At 39.3% G+C, this 19,853-nt stretch overlaps 1 protein-coding gene across 1 annotated transcript in view; it reads left to right on the forward strand.

The window, feature by feature from the left end:
* The window catches only part of KIAA1328 (KIAA1328 ortholog), a 175,571-nt gene that overhangs the window by 98,859 nt on the left and 56,859 nt on the right, over nucleotides 1-19,853 (forward strand). Inside the window, exons 7-8 of the mRNA XM_050329208.1 lie at nucleotides 15,967-16,655; nucleotides 19,508-19,603. Coding sequence (XP_050185165.1) covers nucleotides 15,967-16,655; nucleotides 19,508-19,603 — 785 coding nt within the window. The remainder of the gene's footprint in view (nucleotides 1-15,966; nucleotides 16,656-19,507; nucleotides 19,604-19,853) is intronic.

Genomic DNA, 19,853 nt, shown 5'->3' on the forward strand with positions numbered 1-19,853 from the left:
GGAAAGGAAACAGCAGATTTCAAAGCTAAATGCAACAACTTGAGAGCAATTAGCAGTTTGTTTAAAATCTAGTTAGGATAGTTAGAGATTTGTCCATCAAGTATAACCTCCTAGATGAGCCTGGAGTTATTCAGCAACTTCTCTACTTAAAGTCATGAATAGATGTCATATATGCTACTTAGGTTTTTTTTCAAGTGTACTTGTCTTGTACAGATATCCAGACTACTATGTGTTGTTAGCAGTCTGCTCTCATGCCTGATAGTGCTTAAAAGCTGGAATACTCTTTTTAGCCCTGCTGGTATTCGTTTCAGATTCGTAGGAAAGAGGGGGCTTATTCTGCAATGCAAAGTGATTAGTGGCAAAGTAAAAAAAGTTCTTTCTACTGAATTAACTCTTTTTTTCGAATGGCACATTTATTTACAGGCAGGCTCTTTGGACAATTCAAATGAACTTGCAACAGTCCTGATACTTCAGCACTGCAAATTGGAGACTGGAAAATAAGAGGACAGAAGGCACAGTTTTCATGCTAAGGTTCCTACCCTGCTCTACTGCTGAGGAAATGAGCTGCCACATCTGCTGTGCTGTGACAAGATCTGGACAGGATATGTCCAGGAGACTGTGTGGGAACAGAATACAGGCAGATGATGGAATTGTTTGAGCTGTAGGCTATCTACGCTGTCACATTTAATGGCATACGTTCAGCATCATCACAGACAATAGTGAGGCAGAACACAAGCATGTGAAGCACTGCTGTTTTTTGCCTTTTCAAAAATGAATTTCTTGTATTTATTAATTAGGCTGGTGCAGAAACACAGATTTTTTTGCAAATATGGGTATAGCAGCAGTGCCAAGAACATGGCAATTTAACCAATTTCCAGTTTGGTACTGGTTACCCAAAGCTAAATGAAAAAAGAAACTAGAAATGAAACCAGAATTCCTGGTAGATGTTTTTGCAGCAACCTTACAATGTGAGCAATATCAGTATAGCTGATTAGATTTCTCTTTACACGTAAAGATTCTGTTGTTTTGGATGTGGATTGCAGTTTTAATTTAATCTTTTGTTTCCCCCCAGTGAATTCATATTGTCTTTCAGATTGATTCTAGCTATCAATTTCAGACAGATTAATTTATGAATGAATTTTTAAATAAAAAAATTGTTCATAAGGCTCTTAACTCTTTGGAACTCATAACCTAGGGTAACCCTTCTGCAGCAGTCTCCTGTTGGACTGTAACTGGAGCTATAAGTTTTCTGTTCCTCCAAAATTTGTGCCACTTAAGCTTGGAAATTTTTTAATATCTAGCTCTTGAGCAATCTGTTTGTGACTGAGATTCAAAGAGGTCCTGTGTATTCTTTGACCCCAGTGTCTTCATCTATAGAACAAGGAGAAGAATGCTTAGTTACTGCCAGGAATATTCAGGCATAATGTATATAAATACCTCTAAAGGTTACAAGTTCTCTCAAAGTGCCTCGTATTTCTGCTGATTTCATGTTAAGTAGAAAACTGTGTGTATGTGTGGTGGTGGCAGTGGGGGGAGTTCAATCATCAGATGTCAAGTTTTGTTTTATTTTTATAATGATTTATGCAGTTGTTAATCGGCAGCTGACTCCTCAGAGGGAACTTCAGGGAGATCATGTATTTAGAAACAATCTGGCTTCTAGTATTTTCTCTCCATTGTAGTTTTCTCCCTTTGTTCTTTTGTTCTCTATTATGAAGGACATTTGCATGAAAACAAGATTTTTGTTTCTTAAGAGTTCAACTGCTCCTGCTGCTTATTCCCCACCTGGTCATAATCCTCCGTTTGTGACATCTCAATTGGTGGCTGTGCAAATGATTATGATGTCAAAGACAGGATTATGACTTCAGGTGAGAAACAAACAGCAGGAACTGGTGAACTCGGGAGAAATACACATCTAGATTTTTCTCTAACCATTTTTATGCTAAAAGCACAAGAGAAATGCAGACAATAGATTATGTATGCATATTAAAATAACTGATGTATAAGCAGATTGTATCATACCAGAGAGTAACATGACAAATCTATTCTTTAAATTGCTTCCACTACTGTTATTCTCTCATTTCATCTACAGAAAATTACAGTAGTAGAATAATATCCAAAGACAGTGTTACCAGGACATACTTATTTAGTTTTTCCATGTTATAACTCTTGTGAGAAACTTATTCTGTTGTAGCACAAAGTCCTTATTTTGATTATAAAAAGGTTTGATGAAAAACAAAGAATCAGACCCAAATTATGGACTATCAATGAGTTAACCAGGGTCCCTGGTGACAATGCGGTTTTGGACCAGATCAAGCTGCTTTATGATACAATTGGAGGTTCTTAAATTTGACTCAGTTCTTCTGCTTGGATTCTTTTTCGCTTGGGTAATGTCACACCTCCTTTTTGTTCCTGAGGAACCCCATTGCCCCCAAAAACTAATTCCCTAAAGGGTTTTTGCACAATATATCCTTTTGAAAATTCTTGTCTGTGGTTGGGAGTCCTATGACAGTAAATGGCTTGTATGGCTCTGCAGTACAATAATTTGCAACTGGGCAGTGGGAGGAAGGTGCTATAGAAGGAGGAATTTGCTATAGAAGCTTTACAGGTTTGAGAATTACAACATGAGGAGGGTGTGTGTGCATGTGTTAACAACACCAGTTGATGTAACTAACACCTGAGATTATCTCTTTGGAAAGTTAGTGGTGGGTTCTGAAGAGATTGCTCCTCAGAAATCTTATCCAGGGAATCAGCTTGCACACTTCTGCTGTTCAAGTTGTTACAGTCATGGCTGGCACTTTTAGTAGCTAATGCTAAGGTCATCTCATGGACGGTTTTTGATTAGGAAAAAATTTTTCCCCTTCTGCATGATTTCAAGAATAGATGTGTTATGGGGTGGGGGTGTGAGGTATTTAGCTTTTTTGTGTGTGTGTGTGTGTGTGTGTGTAGTTTGTGTAATGAAATGGAAGAAATTGTGTTATCTTGCAGGCATTTACTGTCCTGTGTCAAGATGACTGGCTGAAACTAGAAAGGGAAAAGAAGAGTTAATGTAACATGGAAAATCATCCAATCCAAAAATTTTGGTATTTGAAGTACTCCCAGCTTCAGAGAAACCATGGGGAGTGTGGTAGTTTTCTTTTTTTCTCTTTTTTTTTTGTTAGTGTTTTGTGGGTTTTTTTCAAGCAGAATTGAAGTCGTTGTCTTCAGGAACCCAGTAATTAAAATTAGAAAGTTGGTAACATTTTTATTGCAGGCAATTCTAGTGGTGAGATTAACATTAGATAATCTTATCATTAAATAACCAGGCACCCTGTGATGATCTGACACATGAGAGGCTGCACAGAGCTTCTGGTCCCCCAAGGGCTGTGATTGTTTTATGGTTTTATCTTATGATAACTGTGCTTTGGTTTTGCCCTTTTCTAAGAGTTTCATACGGTACACATTCCCTCCCACCTCCCTGTAAATTTATAATTTAACACTACTCTAGGAAATGGCAAATCAGCATGAAACTATTAGTCTTATCTCGTATCATGAAAACAGACACTGATCCAAGAGATCTGATTACTTTGCTTCTGGTCATTATCCAGACTGAACACTCGGCTTAGGCATTTGTATCATCAACGGTTCTGTCATCAGAAAGGAAAAGATTTCAAAGACAAGAGCAAAATCTATAATCAAACCTGTTTAACATTTCATGCTAAAAATACAGTGTGGCACCAATCCTTTTGCTGGTCACTTAGCAATCCGCCATGGTATTAAGGCCGTAATTTCTGCCCTGTGTCTACAGCTTCTTCTTCTGGGCGTTTAAAGCATAATAAAGGACTTGAATGTCAGGCATGAAGACTTTAAATATTATCTGTAGTGATTTTAATGAGTTCAGTCACAATTGCCACAGGTTTGCTGTGCTTCGTAAGTATTTCTGAGATGGAGCTTGCAGTCAGACTCTCTGCTGCCAAGTTGCTTTTCGGTCTTTTGAGAAGGATGGAAACTGGCTCCTATTCAGTCCTGCAGAACTGAGTCTGTTTTAGCTTGAACTGCTCTGGAAATAGCCATCTGCATCCCCTCCCCTCCAATGAGTATATTGTGAACAAGAAATTCAGTTTTAATTTGTATTACAGTTTAGCTAATTAAAGAAAACTCATTTTAAATACCTGACTGAACCAATGTGATTTGGGTTTCTTCTGTTTTTTTCCTCTTGACTCTTCTTCCTTTTTTTCCCCCCACTCAGTTCTTCCAAATTCTTGCAATTTCATATCTTCTCTCCCATCAAGTTTGTGGCACTTCAAAAGATGTACTTATTTAATATGTAACTGTGAGGGAGGTTCAATCTCTTTTTTTGCTTCTCCAGTAGGATAGAACTTTATGCTCTACAGCAGTATTTTGATTTTTTTTCTTTTTTTTCTTTTTTTTTTTTTTACTATTTACAAATCCCAAGGGACTTTGTAGATATGGAAACATGTGGTGAGAATTTCTTCTCTGCTCAACTGGATGGTTGAAACTCTGTTCCTGGAGGGAGTGAATTTTACTGTTGACCTAATTCTGCTCCCGTTAAAGTTGGCACTGAGTGGTTTTAGAGATTTTCAGCCTCAAAGCGTTACTATTCTTTGTTGAATCCAGAGTTTAAGGAGGAGAGCTGAAGTGCAGCTCTTTCAGATGGAATAAGAAAGGCTTAAGCCTGGTAATCAGAATACATTTATTAACTAACTCTATCCAAAGAAGTGGCCTGGGAACCCAGATAGAGGGTTCAACTTTGCATTAGAATTTTGTCAGAACTTCAAAAATTCATACCTTTTGGCATCATGGGCTGTTTTTGCTTTCTGCATTTGTACACTTACTGTACAGATTGAGTTCACAAAGTGGGGAAGGATAAACCAGAGCAAAGGTAAAATATAAAACCACAAACTTCTACAGTCTTCCCTGGGGGAAAAAAAAAATCCCTTGAAAAATTGGTTCCCTTCTTGAGAATAATTAATGTCACATTTTGGATGTCATATGTCTGCTACATTAATTGCTATCAAGTGGGGAACAGATTTTTTTTTTTAATGCACAGCTGTTAGGGTACTGGTTGGAAAGGACACAAAAGAGATATGTGATGAGGTAACACCTCATCACAGTCCAGTTCTTAAATTGGCACAACACAAGAAAATAATGGCTCTGTATGAAGAGGAAGGTCCACATCTCCACCTTGGAAAGACGGTACTGTGGGGACTCACAGCAGTAAACTGTCCCTCCATGTCCCTGTCCTTCAGCTTGTAAGCAGGGCATGGTGTTTTTCAAACTATTAAAGTAAGACTATAAAGACATATTTAATACTTTTGCATATTTTTGTGTGCTTATGATTAAGGCCCAGCCTTGTGCAAGGCTTTCCTTTCCTCAGACTCTTGCAATTGCTGAGACTTTACTAAGCTGAGCTCAATTTAATGAGCCTTTTGGGTGGGTTTTATTTGGTCTGTCTGTCCAGACTGCAGTGTCTCAGAGTGAAGGCGATTCCCTCACAAGGTCACTGCTGCCCTGGAGTAGGGAAGGGCCTTTCAATTTATGCTTGGTCATGCCCTTTTAACTTAATGTTCTCCTTCACACAAACCGGTAGTGATGGATGTCCATTCAGACAACCTAATGGCCTATGGTAGCTATAGAAGAGCTTTTACATCAATATTCTGCAGCTGAGACCCATCAGGTTGGACTGTCAAACTGCCATACAACACATCTAGGACTGCTTTATGCAAATAATAGCTGTGACAACGTTGCTGTACTTTATGGTGTCGAGCAGGACTGTAAATGATCGTTTCCACAGGTCAAGAGGAAGTTGATCTTTGTGGCTTGATATATCAGAGGTCATTTCCCTCTGTCAGGGGTTGCTGCCTTCAACAGTACTAAACCCACTGCAGAATGCCCTCAGCTCTTAAGGAGCCTCAGCCATACATGGAATGTATCCTGGGACATCTGTTGTGCCATTTCAAGTATGATGGGAGTGTTGTAGAGTTAGCATCTTCATGGTGAGCTTCAGAAGGCAACAGCTGGCTTACCCTGGGAATGGGAGATTCCTATTTGCTCCATGCCTGCTCTTATCATTTGATTCAACTCTTCCTGCAGTCTTTCATTAGTTAATTTATGTACCTATTTGGGATACTGCAAGCCTGCCAAAGAGAAAACATTTAATTTCTCACTGAAATCACAGCCTGTGTGCTGAGAGGACCTTGAATTTTTATGTTCAGAGGGCTGAGCCTTCCAGGCTCCAATGGGATTGCCTGTGTTGCTCAAAGGTCTCAGGGACACCTGTCCAATGCAGAGACTGTCAGATTAGGTTCCAGATTATGAGATACCGTGCCATGAATCTGCTTAGGTAGAACTTCTTCAGGGGTTGTTGTATTTTGCACAAAACTTCCAGTTACATGTGTTCTTACTTAAAAAAGTTCACCTGCTTTCCATTTGTGAAGTGCCATTTGCATGTTCAGCTCTTGCTATGTAACTGTAAACTAAGATGTTGACTTCTTGCTAAGGCAAGAGAACCTGACAAGAGCTGGGATATGAACTAACTATGGAAAGCAGGAACTGGAAGCATAATATATGATATCTGCCCATGGTGGAGTTTTGCCACCATTCAAAAAAGACTCAGCATTTTGGGCACCTTGGTAGCAACTCCAACATTACCTGTCTACTGGTTCATTCATCTCTACGTTGCATTGTACCTTGAAGTGTGTTAGGAGTGTGCATGTTTTTACACTATTAGTGTGCTATATAGGAATAGTCTGTGCTCCCATTTCTTTGGACTCCAGCAGGTTATTTTGTATTTTCTTCACTCCCTTAACTAAATAAGTTGCTCCTGGTAATTTAGTCACCTTGGCGTGATAGCAAGTTTTGGCATGACAACAATTTTCTGCTTGTCAGCGGCTCCAGAGTGGTGTTTTCTCTCCTAGCTTCATACCCAGTGAGAGAGACGTAAGGACCCCTCTTGTGTTTACCAGGGGTTAGCATGGGGTAAAAACACACAAGCTGTGATCTCAAACCTGATGAGACTTTGAGCAGTCAGTTAGACAGCTGCTATCCTATAAAAGGTATAGTTACTTTTCTGGCATGTGTGGAAGTCAAGTACCATGGCTCTGACTTAATTCTTGTAGAAGACATTCTTAATTTTCTGCTACCAAGGCTAGTTAACACATAATTCTGTCTTGCACCAGCATTTGGCCAGTTAGTGTAAAGCTCTGTACCAGTCGGGTGCTGGTGTGTTAGTCTTGTTCCACTCTTTGTTATGAAGAACAACATCATTACAAAATAAAAGAGTCCTTCTAAAAAGCTTTTATTTCTTGTGTGAAACTTCTTCTTTGACAAGATGAAGTGAGTCAGCCTGTCTTTAATGGGATTGCACTGAAATGTCTGCAACTCTTGTTGTCATTCCTTGGCATGATCGTTACTTGAGGGGCAGATTAGAGGTCAATCAGCCAGAGCCACAGGGGCGCCCACAGCTAGCCTCAGGATACTCCCTACAAATGTAAGATCAAAAGGGCAGGCATATGAAAATTACTGTTTACTTTTTATGAATTATTTCCCAGAGATGGGATCATTAGCAGAATCTAAATGCTGTCTAGCTCTTAGTGCAAGGACACTCCTGACAGAATGCGCTTGCTTGGGCACACCTTTCCACTCTTAAAATAAAAAGATTTTCTGGTTTTGCTTGTGTGGAATTTCTTTATTATTTAAATAACTTTCTGGTTGTTGTTGTTGGGGGTGGGGGGGATTTACCCCCGATACACTGTCCCTACTTCCGAACGTGCTTTTAATTCCTAGATGTCATCCGTTTCTTTGTGTATTTCAAAGTCTTCATCTGGGGACTCTGCAGGAGTTTTCTGAAGGAAGTAAAACTTTCTGTTAATCTTCCTGAGTGAAGAGTGGCTGTTACAATTCATTGCTGGCCAATGGGTACCAGAATTATCCCTACTGTAAATACAGGGGAAAGGTGATATTGGCTGTCACGGTGAGGTGCATGTTGGCAAATGCTGATACAGTGTCTACTTCTGCAGTAATCTTCACACATCAAACTCTGCACCTTCTTATCCACATAAGTATCTGGCTTCTGTTTGATCTCAGTAATCAGGGCTATTTAGAAGGGTCACAGTATATTTGCCCTTTTGTCTTGTGTCTGGAGCTATGAAAGCATGACTTTGGAGCAAATGTTGATTGAATTCTAAGGAGACTGGCAGGAGCTGAGAACATGTGTAGCCCCTGATATGCTAAACTTGTGATTCCAAGTAGAAAACTGTTTGCTTTTTAAAATAACTTTGAAAAAGTTACCTTGAAGAACCAAATACATGGTGGATATTACTCTTTAATGCAAACCAATATGAACTTCCCTCTTATTGTTCAACATGTTACTACCCTTAATGTGCAATAATCAAATGCTGCCCAGTGTAGGAATGAAACTAAATCTGGCTGGCAACCAAAATAAAATCCCTTATAGCTACTTTTGTATCTTCTTTAAATGTGTGCTGGGAGATTAGGCAGTTGTCTTTTTTTCCCCTTCTCTTCTGTTTTTCTTAAAAAGTTTAAAAAGTTTAACCCCCCTGTAGAATTCTCTTGCACCACCCTCCTATGATAAGGTCAGGAGGGAGAAAATCCAATGTTGTGTTCTTTATCTAAATCCTTATCCTTCCTAATCTGGCTAGACATTTTGGATAGGTGTGTTTTTACTTACTTGGCGTGATGTTTTCTCAACATTATTTTTTTGGCATTTATCTTGACAGCGGTAGCTAGAGAACTTCTTGCTACTGTTTAAAAGGATAAACTGAGCGTCTCCCTTACCATCTTTTCCTCTTGCTGTTGGACGGAGCCCAGGAAACTTTTTAATCCTTGCAAAGTAGTGAGCATGCAAAGGAAATGTGTGTGCAGATGAGTGGGGTCGCTGGGTCCTCCAAGACAGGGGTCTGCAAGTGACCAGGAGTGGGTCTGGGACTTAGTACAACAGCCTTCCAAAAACTGAGGCAGAGGTACTAGGAGTCTGTTGCTGCTAGGCACAGTTTATGTTTGTACTGAGCACACACAATCTCAAAAGTTTTTCACCATATGTTTTGGACTTCTTAGGCTGGGGTACAGGGGGTCTGAACACTGCTCTTCAGGTGCAAAGTTGTGCTCACAGGTTCATGAGAATCAGAGCCCAGACATCGCAGGCTTGCCCTGCAATTTATTGCAGACTTTACATTGAGGCAGAATCAAAGGTCTAATGGTTCTGTTCATCTTAGCTACCTTTGTTGCTGGTATCTTCTTGTTCTTCTAGTCATCTTGTAAAACAATGGTTTTAAGATATCTTTAACTGCATCTGTGCTTCAGAGGCTCTTACGTTCACTTTTTTTTATGTATATTGTACTGCAAAATTCCTTCAACCTCTCTGAAGTGGTATGTCTTGAAGCCAATACCTGAATCCTGATGGGTTTCTAGAGCTCTGGTCTCTCCAGTGCTGTTAGAACAGAAGAATGGTGGAGGTCTCTTCCCCACCCAAATGGTGAGGTGCACCTGTCAACCGATAGCTGTTAAATTAACATTTCCATTTCCCTGTGTGTAGCCTTATCTTTACAGGCAGGTGTATATGCGTTGGGAGAGGGGCTATTTTTGGCTCTACTGTAGGAGAGCCTGAAGGTAATGAGTTGTGCATAGTAAATCTTGCTTACTCCATAATTTCCACTACATTTCAAATTAAGGGCCTAAATTAGGGTTAGTGTCAGACTTGCTCTTTTGCTATGTCCTAATTTTGTTTTAAAAGCACATAGCTAAGGACTTTAATATGTTTTAGATTCAGGGCTTGTAAGTTATACTAAAATCCCTAAGGGAGGCAAAATAAGTTATTAAAACCTTGCAAATGTTTTTGACTGCTGCATTCTATTATTTTCTATTCCAGTGGTAGCATGCAGCCTCTGCTGCTGATGGGTGGAGGAACGCAAACCTCCAGGGCCCATTAGACTTAACTTGTTTACTGCATTGATATCTATATGTTAAATGACAAGAGAGTTCAGGTTATTGAATAATTTAAAATTCAGCTCTAATTGGTGTCATATGACCTGGAAAAGGCCATGGATGACGCCAGGAGCATGCTGTGAAATTCTTATAAATAATTCATAAATTAGATCATTCATTTGCCTGGATGTCTTGTTAAATGCAGAAGTTTGTAAGTAATAACTGATGATATAACACCTGTAAGTATTTAGTTCATATGCTGGAAGGTAATCTACCTTGATGATCTTCTAGCAAAACCTGCCAGAGTACGAGAGTTAATTGCACTAGGGAGAATGCACTACATTTATTTGGGATGGGCTTTGGCAAGGCGTACCGTGCAGATGTTGCATTACACATTCTCTATCAGCTAGACAACTATTCTGTGTATGCCCATGTTAAAAATGCAGCTCATCACTCTTCTGCCCTTATTTCACATGAACTCCAAATGCACTGGGAAATGGTAGTGACCTGCTCTGCTCACAAATAGTATAGTTTTTGAAATATTTATCTAGGTCTTGAACTACTGATTCTTCAGTAAAATAAAGGGCAAAAGTAAAAAATTGAAGTCAGAAGATTCTGATTTTTTTTTTTTTTTTATTATTTCTATAATGTTGGCAGCACATTGAATCTTAATAGTTAGTCCTGGTGCTGTCAAGATTAGTGCAGTGGCATTTTTCTATAGTGCAAACAGGAATGATACAGTTTTTTTCTCGGAAAGCAAACATGTTTGCTTAATTTTAGTGGTCAGGTATTGCATTGCCATATGTGGGTACTGGTTGGGTTTAATGGGCATTCTGCTCACCGTGACTTCCAAGGTACAGGCACCTCACTTTAGTTTTCTTGGAGCACTATATTATTAACAACTGCCTCATCAGCCAGCATAAAACCAGTTTGCTGATCAGAAATGGAAGCATTTGTTAGAGATTTTCTACAATATTTGGGTAGCAGAAGAAGAAGGGTGGCATGTTTATGAATGCAAAATATACACTTAAAGCTGAGTGCCAGCAAATGCTCACATGCTACTTTGAAAGCATTTTTTTTGTGCACCTGGCATCCCAGCTCAAACCCTCCTAACAAAGAGGAGAAAAAATACTGAAGGCAGCACAAATATAGGAGGTGTTCCTCTGCTGTCAGCCAGCAGCTACAGATTCACTTTTTTGTGATATGATCATACTACTTTTACTTTCTTTTTTTTTGCTATGCCTGTTCAGTATGTTGAGTTCAGTAGATTTTTACAGGAAAAATACAGGTTAGTGACTGTCATTCACAGCTTCTTTCATTTGAGACCACTTGTTTTATTCAGTGGAATACGGCAATCATAGCTATACATAATTTCTACAGAAAATGGTGCTTTATTTCTTGCTTGAAAAATGGTCGGCTTACCTTAGAGTTATCTACTGTATTTATCTTAGGCAGTGACAGAGACAGTTGCTTTGCTATTACATGGCCCTTTATAATGGCTGATACTGGGTTATTTATGGTAGAGATTTTAATAAAGGATTATACAATTTAAAGAAAAAAATTTATAGACTTCAGTAGATCCTACTAATATACTTTAAAGTCTTTGCCCTTTTGTATTCTTTCTGATAAATTCTTACAGATTCTTGGAAAGAATAGCTCCTTAATCACTAGTAATGCACTTCAAATAGTCCTATCATTTGAAATAATTGTTCTTAAAAACATAATTTCTGTTGCCCCAATATCCTACCTGAGCTTATTTATAATGCATTCTCCACATTCCACTGACAAAAGCAAGTGCTTATACTATCCATAGACCCGAAACCCGAAGGCAGGCTTTGTTCAGATGAGAGCCATACATCAACAATGCAGAGTGGTGACTGAGTTCCAGGTTTAGAATGTGTTATCTTAGTGAGTGTGTCAGCTGGGCCGCTTGGTAGAATCACAGAATTGTTTAGGTTGGAAAACACCTTTGAGCCCAACCCTATACCGGCACTGCCAAGCCTACCACTAAACCTCATCGCTAAGCACCACATCTTCATGGCTCTGAAATACCTCCAGGGTTGCTGGCTCCACCACTGGCCTGATCATCCTGTTCCAGTGCCTCGCTGGCAACAGTTCCAGTGGACAAATTTTTCCTAATAAATTTTACTGACTGTGTCCAAAGAACAGCTATGCTGATGAACAGTCTTTAGGTATGTGCCCTTGGTGCTCTGAAAGGTGTCTCTGTGTATGGTAGTCTCTCATTTGTCCATTTAGATGGTTTTGCTTCATCTTTAAAAATCTCAAATCTCTATATTTCTCCTCTCTTCGTTCTTCTTGGTTTCCTCCAGGGTTCTCACCTCAGATCAGCATAATGGACTAGTTCTAAATCAGTGCATTCCTTCCACTCTTTCTACTCCACCAAAAGATACTCCTGAGCTGAAAATCCAGATTAATGTTCTTAAGATAAAACTGAGGATAATTTTACTTTGTTGTCTCTCTCTCTACTTTCAAACATATTTCAGCTAAAAGCTGCAAACCCAGATGCTATGAATTAAACTCCTAACACTGTTTACATCTCTAACAATTTTGCTCTTCACCCCAAAAGCACTGTAGTTTGCTGGGAACCCAGCTTTTCCCCCTCAGAGTGCAAGACTTCTCAAGGTAATGACTTTGGGCTGTTTCTTAAGCATGTTTTGTACATGCAGTAAAATCTGTTGGGACCTTGCCTGTGTTGAGATTGTAAGATCTGCTCAGTTACGAATTCATCCCTTGCAGTACAAAGCCCTGTGTGCTGGAGTCAGTCTGTAAATGTGCCTCCTCTGCAGCACTGTGGATTAGAACTGCAAAGCACACAAGTTGCATTTAAGAACAATTTGCAGGGATCATAATGTCTGCATGCATAAAGCTGGTGCACTGTTTGTCTGTTCATAGGAAGTTTTTAAGGGCTGGATGTTTGTTTAAGCTCTGCACTGAATCCCTGAGCAAAAATTACTGGAGTTGCAGTAAAGATTTTGTAGACCTTCACACGTGTCTTCCTCTTTAAACCCTTCTAAAGATTATTTAAACCATTTTTAATATCTCCTTGTTTCACAAGAGTTTCACATCTGATCAAGTCTTCTTAACTCCTTGTTCTGCAAGGAGAGGTGTAAGTTTGTTTGTTTAAGCCCCAGTTAAAGGAACTTGTGTCTTTAAATGCTGTACAGCAAGCCTGGAAGAGCTCCATGGAGGGGAAAGCACAGCTGTTCCATCATGGTCCGTCATGGTTTCTATGTGTCCCATAGGCAATATCCTTCTTAAACTCATCTTATAAAATTACCCAATTCCTTATGCTTGTGTGTCTTTAGACTCAGAGTAGAAGGTGGGTCTTTGGAGTATTTTTTTCCCTACTTTTCCCCTTCACCCAGCCTGCATCCTACAGGTCTGTCATGGTGTGTGCTGGTCTCTTCTCATCCTTCATAACTGTAAATGTCTGTCCCGTTTCCCTGCAACCTCTACCATCCAGCTGTATTTTCAATCAAAACTTTAACAGTAAAACACAAATTCCTGAAGAAGTTGTTGACTAGCCTCTGACTCCCGATAGTTAATTTTTCTTTGGGGTTAGACCCTGCAAAGCACTGAATAGCCATCAAAGGCATGTTGTAACTCAGTCTTCTGCCTAACGTGACCTCCTCCTTCTAAAGGAATAAAAAAACCCCACTAACATTCTATGACGTTAATGAGAATTTTCCCCCCTGCAAACATACTGTAACTGTGAAATAACATTAAAGTTTCTCTGCCTTGTTATGAAGTCTTTAAATGTCAATGCCATTTCTGAGACCATCAGGGCAGACTTAATGGCGACCAGGGTCAACAAATGCTAACTGGTACCTCTCTTTTAGGGCCTTCAGGGACTCTTAATAGAGTCTCAGCCATGAAGTTAATTTGTGATGTGGACCTTTATTCTTAGACCTGATGATTATTTTGTAACATCTTCATTCGTGTGCTTAGATTTCTTAACATCCTCCTGTCTATTCAGTCAATAAACTGCTAAAATAAAGACATTTTCAGACATTCCATTTGTTGAGTTACCTTTTTTTTTCCTTGTTCCTTTTAACTTCTGATTATGGGCTGCAGAAGGGTAGTGTGTGCTTTCAGTAGACCACCCCGATAGGATCCTCTGGCATCTTCAGGTCTGAAATCTGCTGCTGTCCTAGGGGACTAGGAAGCTGTCCACCATGAAAGCCTCTTCCCATAGGTGTCCTAAATCCTTTGTTGTCAGAAACAGGTGAAGTGGGAAATGAGAGACTCTGTAACTACAGGATTTTTTAACTTTCTCTTTTCTGTAATATTTCTTTCTGTTGTTGGTCATCCCTATCTGTATTGTCTAATTTAGATTAAAAGGGCTCTGTAGCCTTTATTTGCCTAGAAAATATTGCAGACAGGGATGGCATGCTACAAATAATAAATAACAAAACTCCATCTTTTTGGTGGCATGTTGCATTTCTGCTCAGTTGCCCTGCCAGCCCCTCTGACTTTAAAATATTTTAGTGTCCTGCACTTTTCACCCAGTCCAAGCACCAGACTCCCCTCAGACATTTAGCACTGACATTAATGCAAATGCCTCCAACTCACTGGGCCCTTTGGGGCAAAACATGACATCCTTGGCTTTCAATCACATGGCAGAGAGGATATATTTGTATGCACAAAACTGGAAATAATAAAATATCAGTATTCAGGTGCTAATCCGCATTAATTTGCATTCTGTGAAGTCTACAAGAAACTTGTAATTGGTTGTCTTGAAGGGCAGCTGAGTATATTTGGTATTTTGTTTATTTATTAAAAAAGAATTTAAATTATACATACAAATGCTGGACAGATTTGTATTATATCTCTCTTCTAATCAGTGCTGGACCCTTGCTTGCATTCCTAAATTCTAGTGTTTTCGGTCTGATTGACTGTCTTGCACTCTGTGTGCATAATACATATCTATTGTAAGCATTGCCAGCGTGCAAATAATACCTGCCTTTCCATCAGTGGATTCCAAATTGCCCTGCTAAACCACTTATACTGCAGTGATTTTGCTATCCTTAACAAACCTGGCTTCTGTAATTAAAAAGAAAAAAAAAAACCACACAACAAGATCTTTGTGAAAGGTCCCAAAGGCTGGAGGAGTTTAAATTCAGTTCATTATTGAAATTAATGCACAGGTCTAGCAAAAGAAATGTGGGTGCCTGATACACTGCTGTTCTGATGTGCATGAAATCTCGAATGCTTAGCTGCCTAGCTGAACCTCAGTGCAAAGATACTCCAGGATGTAAGTAGGATTGTGATGTCTGTTACATAATATCCACGAGTATAACAAAACCACTGGAATTTGCTTGCACTGGGTTGACAAATGTGAATTACAGTTGCTTGCTTTCTTCAGAGTTTTATCAGACTATAATCACTTGCCCAGCTTAATTGAAAAATCACTTACGTTTATAGCTGTATTTAAACATGTTTTGTATTTAAATGACAGCTTTTGATGTACAACCATTTTTTACAGAAAGTAGTTGGTTTTTATCTGTGTTTCTGTAAAGATATTTCAAAAACTCTCATCAAATTTCCAGCGGTAAGTAATATCCCATTCAGTGCAAGGTGAAATGTTTTACATCAAATCTCCTGCTGTGTAATGGCCAATCAAAGACTATTTATAGTGGCTGAATGGATTTTTTGGCTCAGTATTCAAAATTAAACATTTTCAAACCTTAACATTTAATGTTTTTTGCCACTCTTCAAGTTGATTTTATGTAACCCTAGATGCTCACAACTACTTGATACTCTGAAGTGACTCATTTTATGCTGAGGATCCTGCAGGCAGTAGTTTTACATTTATTACACTTGTGTAGATGGAATGAAATGTAGATTTGATAGCAGATCCGTGTCTGTCTTCTGGTAAACATTTTGTTGGGTTTGGCTGTATGTCCATCAGTGTGGAGTCTGTTTCTCAGAGAACATATTTATCAAGGGAAATCACTGAGCAAAGATAAATTGGTAATTTACAGGAAATTGTTTCTCTTACTGCAGGTATCCAGTAAGAAGATTTCGTGCAAGCAGCCATCTCTTGAGCTAGATGGTTCCTTCCTGGATGTTGGGGGACATTGGACTCTTCATAAGAACTGCAGAGCACCAAAGGCTGGAAGCCCGACCCGTGTTGCATTGTCTCAGCCTTGCAGGAATAACCCCCGTTACAGGACTGAAATCCATTGCAACCATCAGGAGTGTCTGAAGGAATATCTGATGGAAAATGACTTGCACAGAAAGTGTAACAACACTGTGATTTCCCCAGCCAAGCAGAGGAGCCCTCACCATGTAAAACAAGCTCAGGAGATGGACCAGAAGGCAAATGAGTTTCAGAGCACGTGCCCTCAGCAAGTGAGTCATGGTTGTGCCTGCAGGCATGTAGGGAGCTCAGGGAACATGGAAGAGAACCTCTGTGTCAACCAGGTACTTAGAAAACACTCTGGGCCAGTACACAAAACCTGTGATCATTCCAGGCACTCTCGAGGTTTTGGGCAGAATCACAGCGCGGACTCAGGGCCTAAGGAAACAGAGCTGGCTAAAAGACTGCATGAAGAAAGAAGGCAGAGGCTGCTTCTGCAAAAAATGGAGCTGGAAATTGAAAAGGAACGACTCCAACATTTATTGACTCAACAAGAAGCAAAACTGCTCCTAAAACAGCAGCAACTACACCAATCCCGTATGGATTATAACAGGTGACTTTGAGACTTATAATTAAACTTCAAAAAAAATCTAAAATTTCTAATGAACACATGGGCAATAGTTGATTAAAGTGGGAGAATGGAACTGATAAAACAAGATAGGCAAAACTTGTGGCACAAATTCTTACAGTGATTTATAGGAGAGAAGACTTTTTAGTATGTTAGTATATACTGTTGGGAAACAGCATGACAGCTGTGAAAAGCAGCAGAGGAAAACAGTAGGTGGTAGAAAGAAAGGCACAAGACAAGCACTGCTAAAAGACTAGGTAGGAAAAGGGAAGCAGTAGAAGAAAATGAGACGTTGATCTTAGTGCAGGCACTTGAAGGAATACAGACATTTGCCAAGAGAGCAGCGTGAGCTCGGATGGCATAGATTCATTCCCTCTTCTTTCCTTAGAGAGGTCAGTTTTGAAGTGTTGCACCTTCCTAGGTAGAGACTGGAAGGAATGTGTTTTACAGAGGAGATAGAGATCATTATATATGTGTGTGTGTGTATATATATATATATACACATACACATACACACACACACATATATAATATATATATATGGAATATATATTTTTTCCCCATGTATTTACAAAAAAGGAAGGGTGCTCTATGTAGCACGGACATTTTCTTTCCAGTGGTGGTTGTGAAAAGGAGAATGCTGAGACTGAGGCATGATACATGCTTAAAACTAGAAGAAGAAAAAGGCAGCAACCATAGAAATACATGATGGGGCTCGAAAGGCCTGTGAGCTTGTTGCAAAAGGTTAGGTAACACGTTTCTGATGATGGAAATAAGTCTCTGAGAAAGGGGACAATGGGAACAGGTTAAAGCAAGTTAAATTAGCCAGTATAACTTAGCTGAGTACTAGCTTTCAGCATTAGAAAGGGAAAACAATAGGAGGGAATCTAGCAGTCTTTTAGGAGAGGCAGTAGGAGTGTTTCATGAGGATGCATATTTCTATACAGTTCTAGTATGGCAACTGCTGACAGCATCCCTTGAGAGTCTGCCTTACGTGACCCACTTCCTACATTCATGTATTATAACCACCATGGAGGAATATATATCACCTTCTCTTCTTAATTCCAGCCCCTGGATACTTTTCAAACTGTAAAAGAGAATTCTGTAATCTAGATGGTCTTTTGTTTGCCTTCTTGGATTGTTGTTTACATTGAAAATAATGTGTTTATATGGCTTTAAAAGTACCAGTCTTCAAGGCAATCACAATTGTGTGTGTTGAAAATGACTGAGGTCACTAACAAAGGATTATGACTTCAGGTGAGAATTAAGTAGGAACAGATGGATTCTTAATCATCAAATACCTTAATTCTGTGCATGCATCCCTCTAATGAAAAACAAGTAGATATGAAGGACACACAAACTTTTGGAGTTTGTTGTGAGTTTTTTTGTGGTTTTGTTTTTGCTTTTGTGGGTTTTTTTTCCAGTGGGAATTTTTCAGCATTCAAGTCATCATAAGTTCAGAAAAAAAAGACCTTAAATATCTACAATGATGTGCTTGTTATATCTATTTTAGCTATTTTTTTTTCTGAAAAAACCTGTAAACCCTTGTGTTGTACAGAGCTCTAGTTACCTAAAGAGAATTCCATGAATTAAAATCATATATGATCAATCTGAGGACTCAGTATTTTTATGATCTCTTTTCAGAGGTGCACTTGAAGGCAGATATGCCATATTCTCTCTAAGAAAACAACTAGAATATAGTGTGCTTTCTCTTGAAAATGTTTCAGTATCTTTAGAATTGAATATTTGATATTTACAGGTCAGTTCTGTTTCAGTTTCAGGTATATAATTCACTTTTGCACTTGGTAACAGGGTGGTTTTCTATACTACTAACAGTAAAAATCAGTTAAGCTAAGCTCAAATACCCTTTGCTTCATTGTCAGGAGGTTCTAACCTAGTTAGGACATCATGACAGTTTAAAAAAATACAGTACAACAAAAATCCTTTTCCATGTAGTTTTTATTTTTGTCTGTCCTTCTGCCTGGGCAGAGTGCTGGTTAAAGTCCATTCCAAGCTACTGAAAGTATTGTCATTGAATGACAAATAAAAGGTCTGACCATTTGTAATTACTGGCTATTAACTTTTCTGATCTTTTAGCTAAAGTATGAGTTGATCCTATTTTTTTTGCCATGCTACATCATAACTGCAATCTAATTGTTCACATTTCCCTATTTAACCTCAAGTGAACATAGTACTTTCAGTTTGCAGTTTCTGTCTATGTGAAATAGTTGCTCAGCAGTCAAAAGTGGCGTGTGTGCAGGCAAAGGGGTAGTTAAGTGACCCCTCCTGATCCAGCCTCACTGGAGTAGACCAGTAAGGTCAAAGCCCGGAAACTGGAATTTTATTCAAGTAAAAAAGTAGTACCTCTATCTTGGCTTTTCTGTCTTCATTAGAGAGAAAGAGTGAAGTGATCTATTAAAAATGTCGCATCATCTATGGGCCCATAGTTTGAGGACACACAACCATCTGAAACAAATTCTACATTTTATGCAGCTTAGGCAGTGCCTTTGAGCTCTGGTGCTGAACTGCAATCTGAGCCCAATAGGGATGTTTGTTATTTGATACTGTGACCCTTTCCTTGAGGGAGCTAGTCCTTGGAAATCAGTAAATGAAACTTTTCTATCTGTTTCCCAGTGGTAACCCTGGAAGCAAAGGCACTGGACGCAAGTCAGCCTTTCGATACAAAAGTATATTTGGAAGTGTGAAAACAATTGTGAAAGCATCTGCATTTAATGTGTTTAAGCAGCCTGATCATAGGCACATAGGTCACCTTTTTATGGCAAGTTCCTGGCATGATATTTGACCAGCTGCAGAACCAACTAACTCATCTTTTTCAGGATTAGAGGCCACGTCCCTGGCTCAGAGGATGTGCCCATCGCTGAAGCGCCCGGAGAACTTGCTCTGATGATGAACGGCAACAGCATGGGGCTGAGGTAATTTCTCTCTTCACTTCTAAGTGCTTCACAGGGTCGGTATATCTTCTTGACAGTGTGCTGTTGCCTGCCAAGTGTATTTGTTCATGTGTTTGTTTCAGATTAAGAGCTTTTTTCTGCAGGAAAGGTAAAATTCATTGACTGCTGTGTTTTATGAGTCAACTCAATAGTTATGGTGACCAGTTATTACTCAAGGTTTAGGGGCTGACTTCCTGAAGAGGTCTCAGGTTTTGTGTGTCACCTCTTAGCC

The sequence above is a fragment of the Myiozetetes cayanensis genome, unplaced genomic scaffold (genome assembly GCF_022539395.1).
Source record: "Myiozetetes cayanensis isolate MyiCay16 unplaced genomic scaffold, myiCay2020 scf4, whole genome shotgun sequence".
In the NCBI taxonomy this organism is placed as follows: domain Eukaryota; kingdom Metazoa; phylum Chordata; class Aves; order Passeriformes; family Tyrannidae; genus Myiozetetes; species Myiozetetes cayanensis.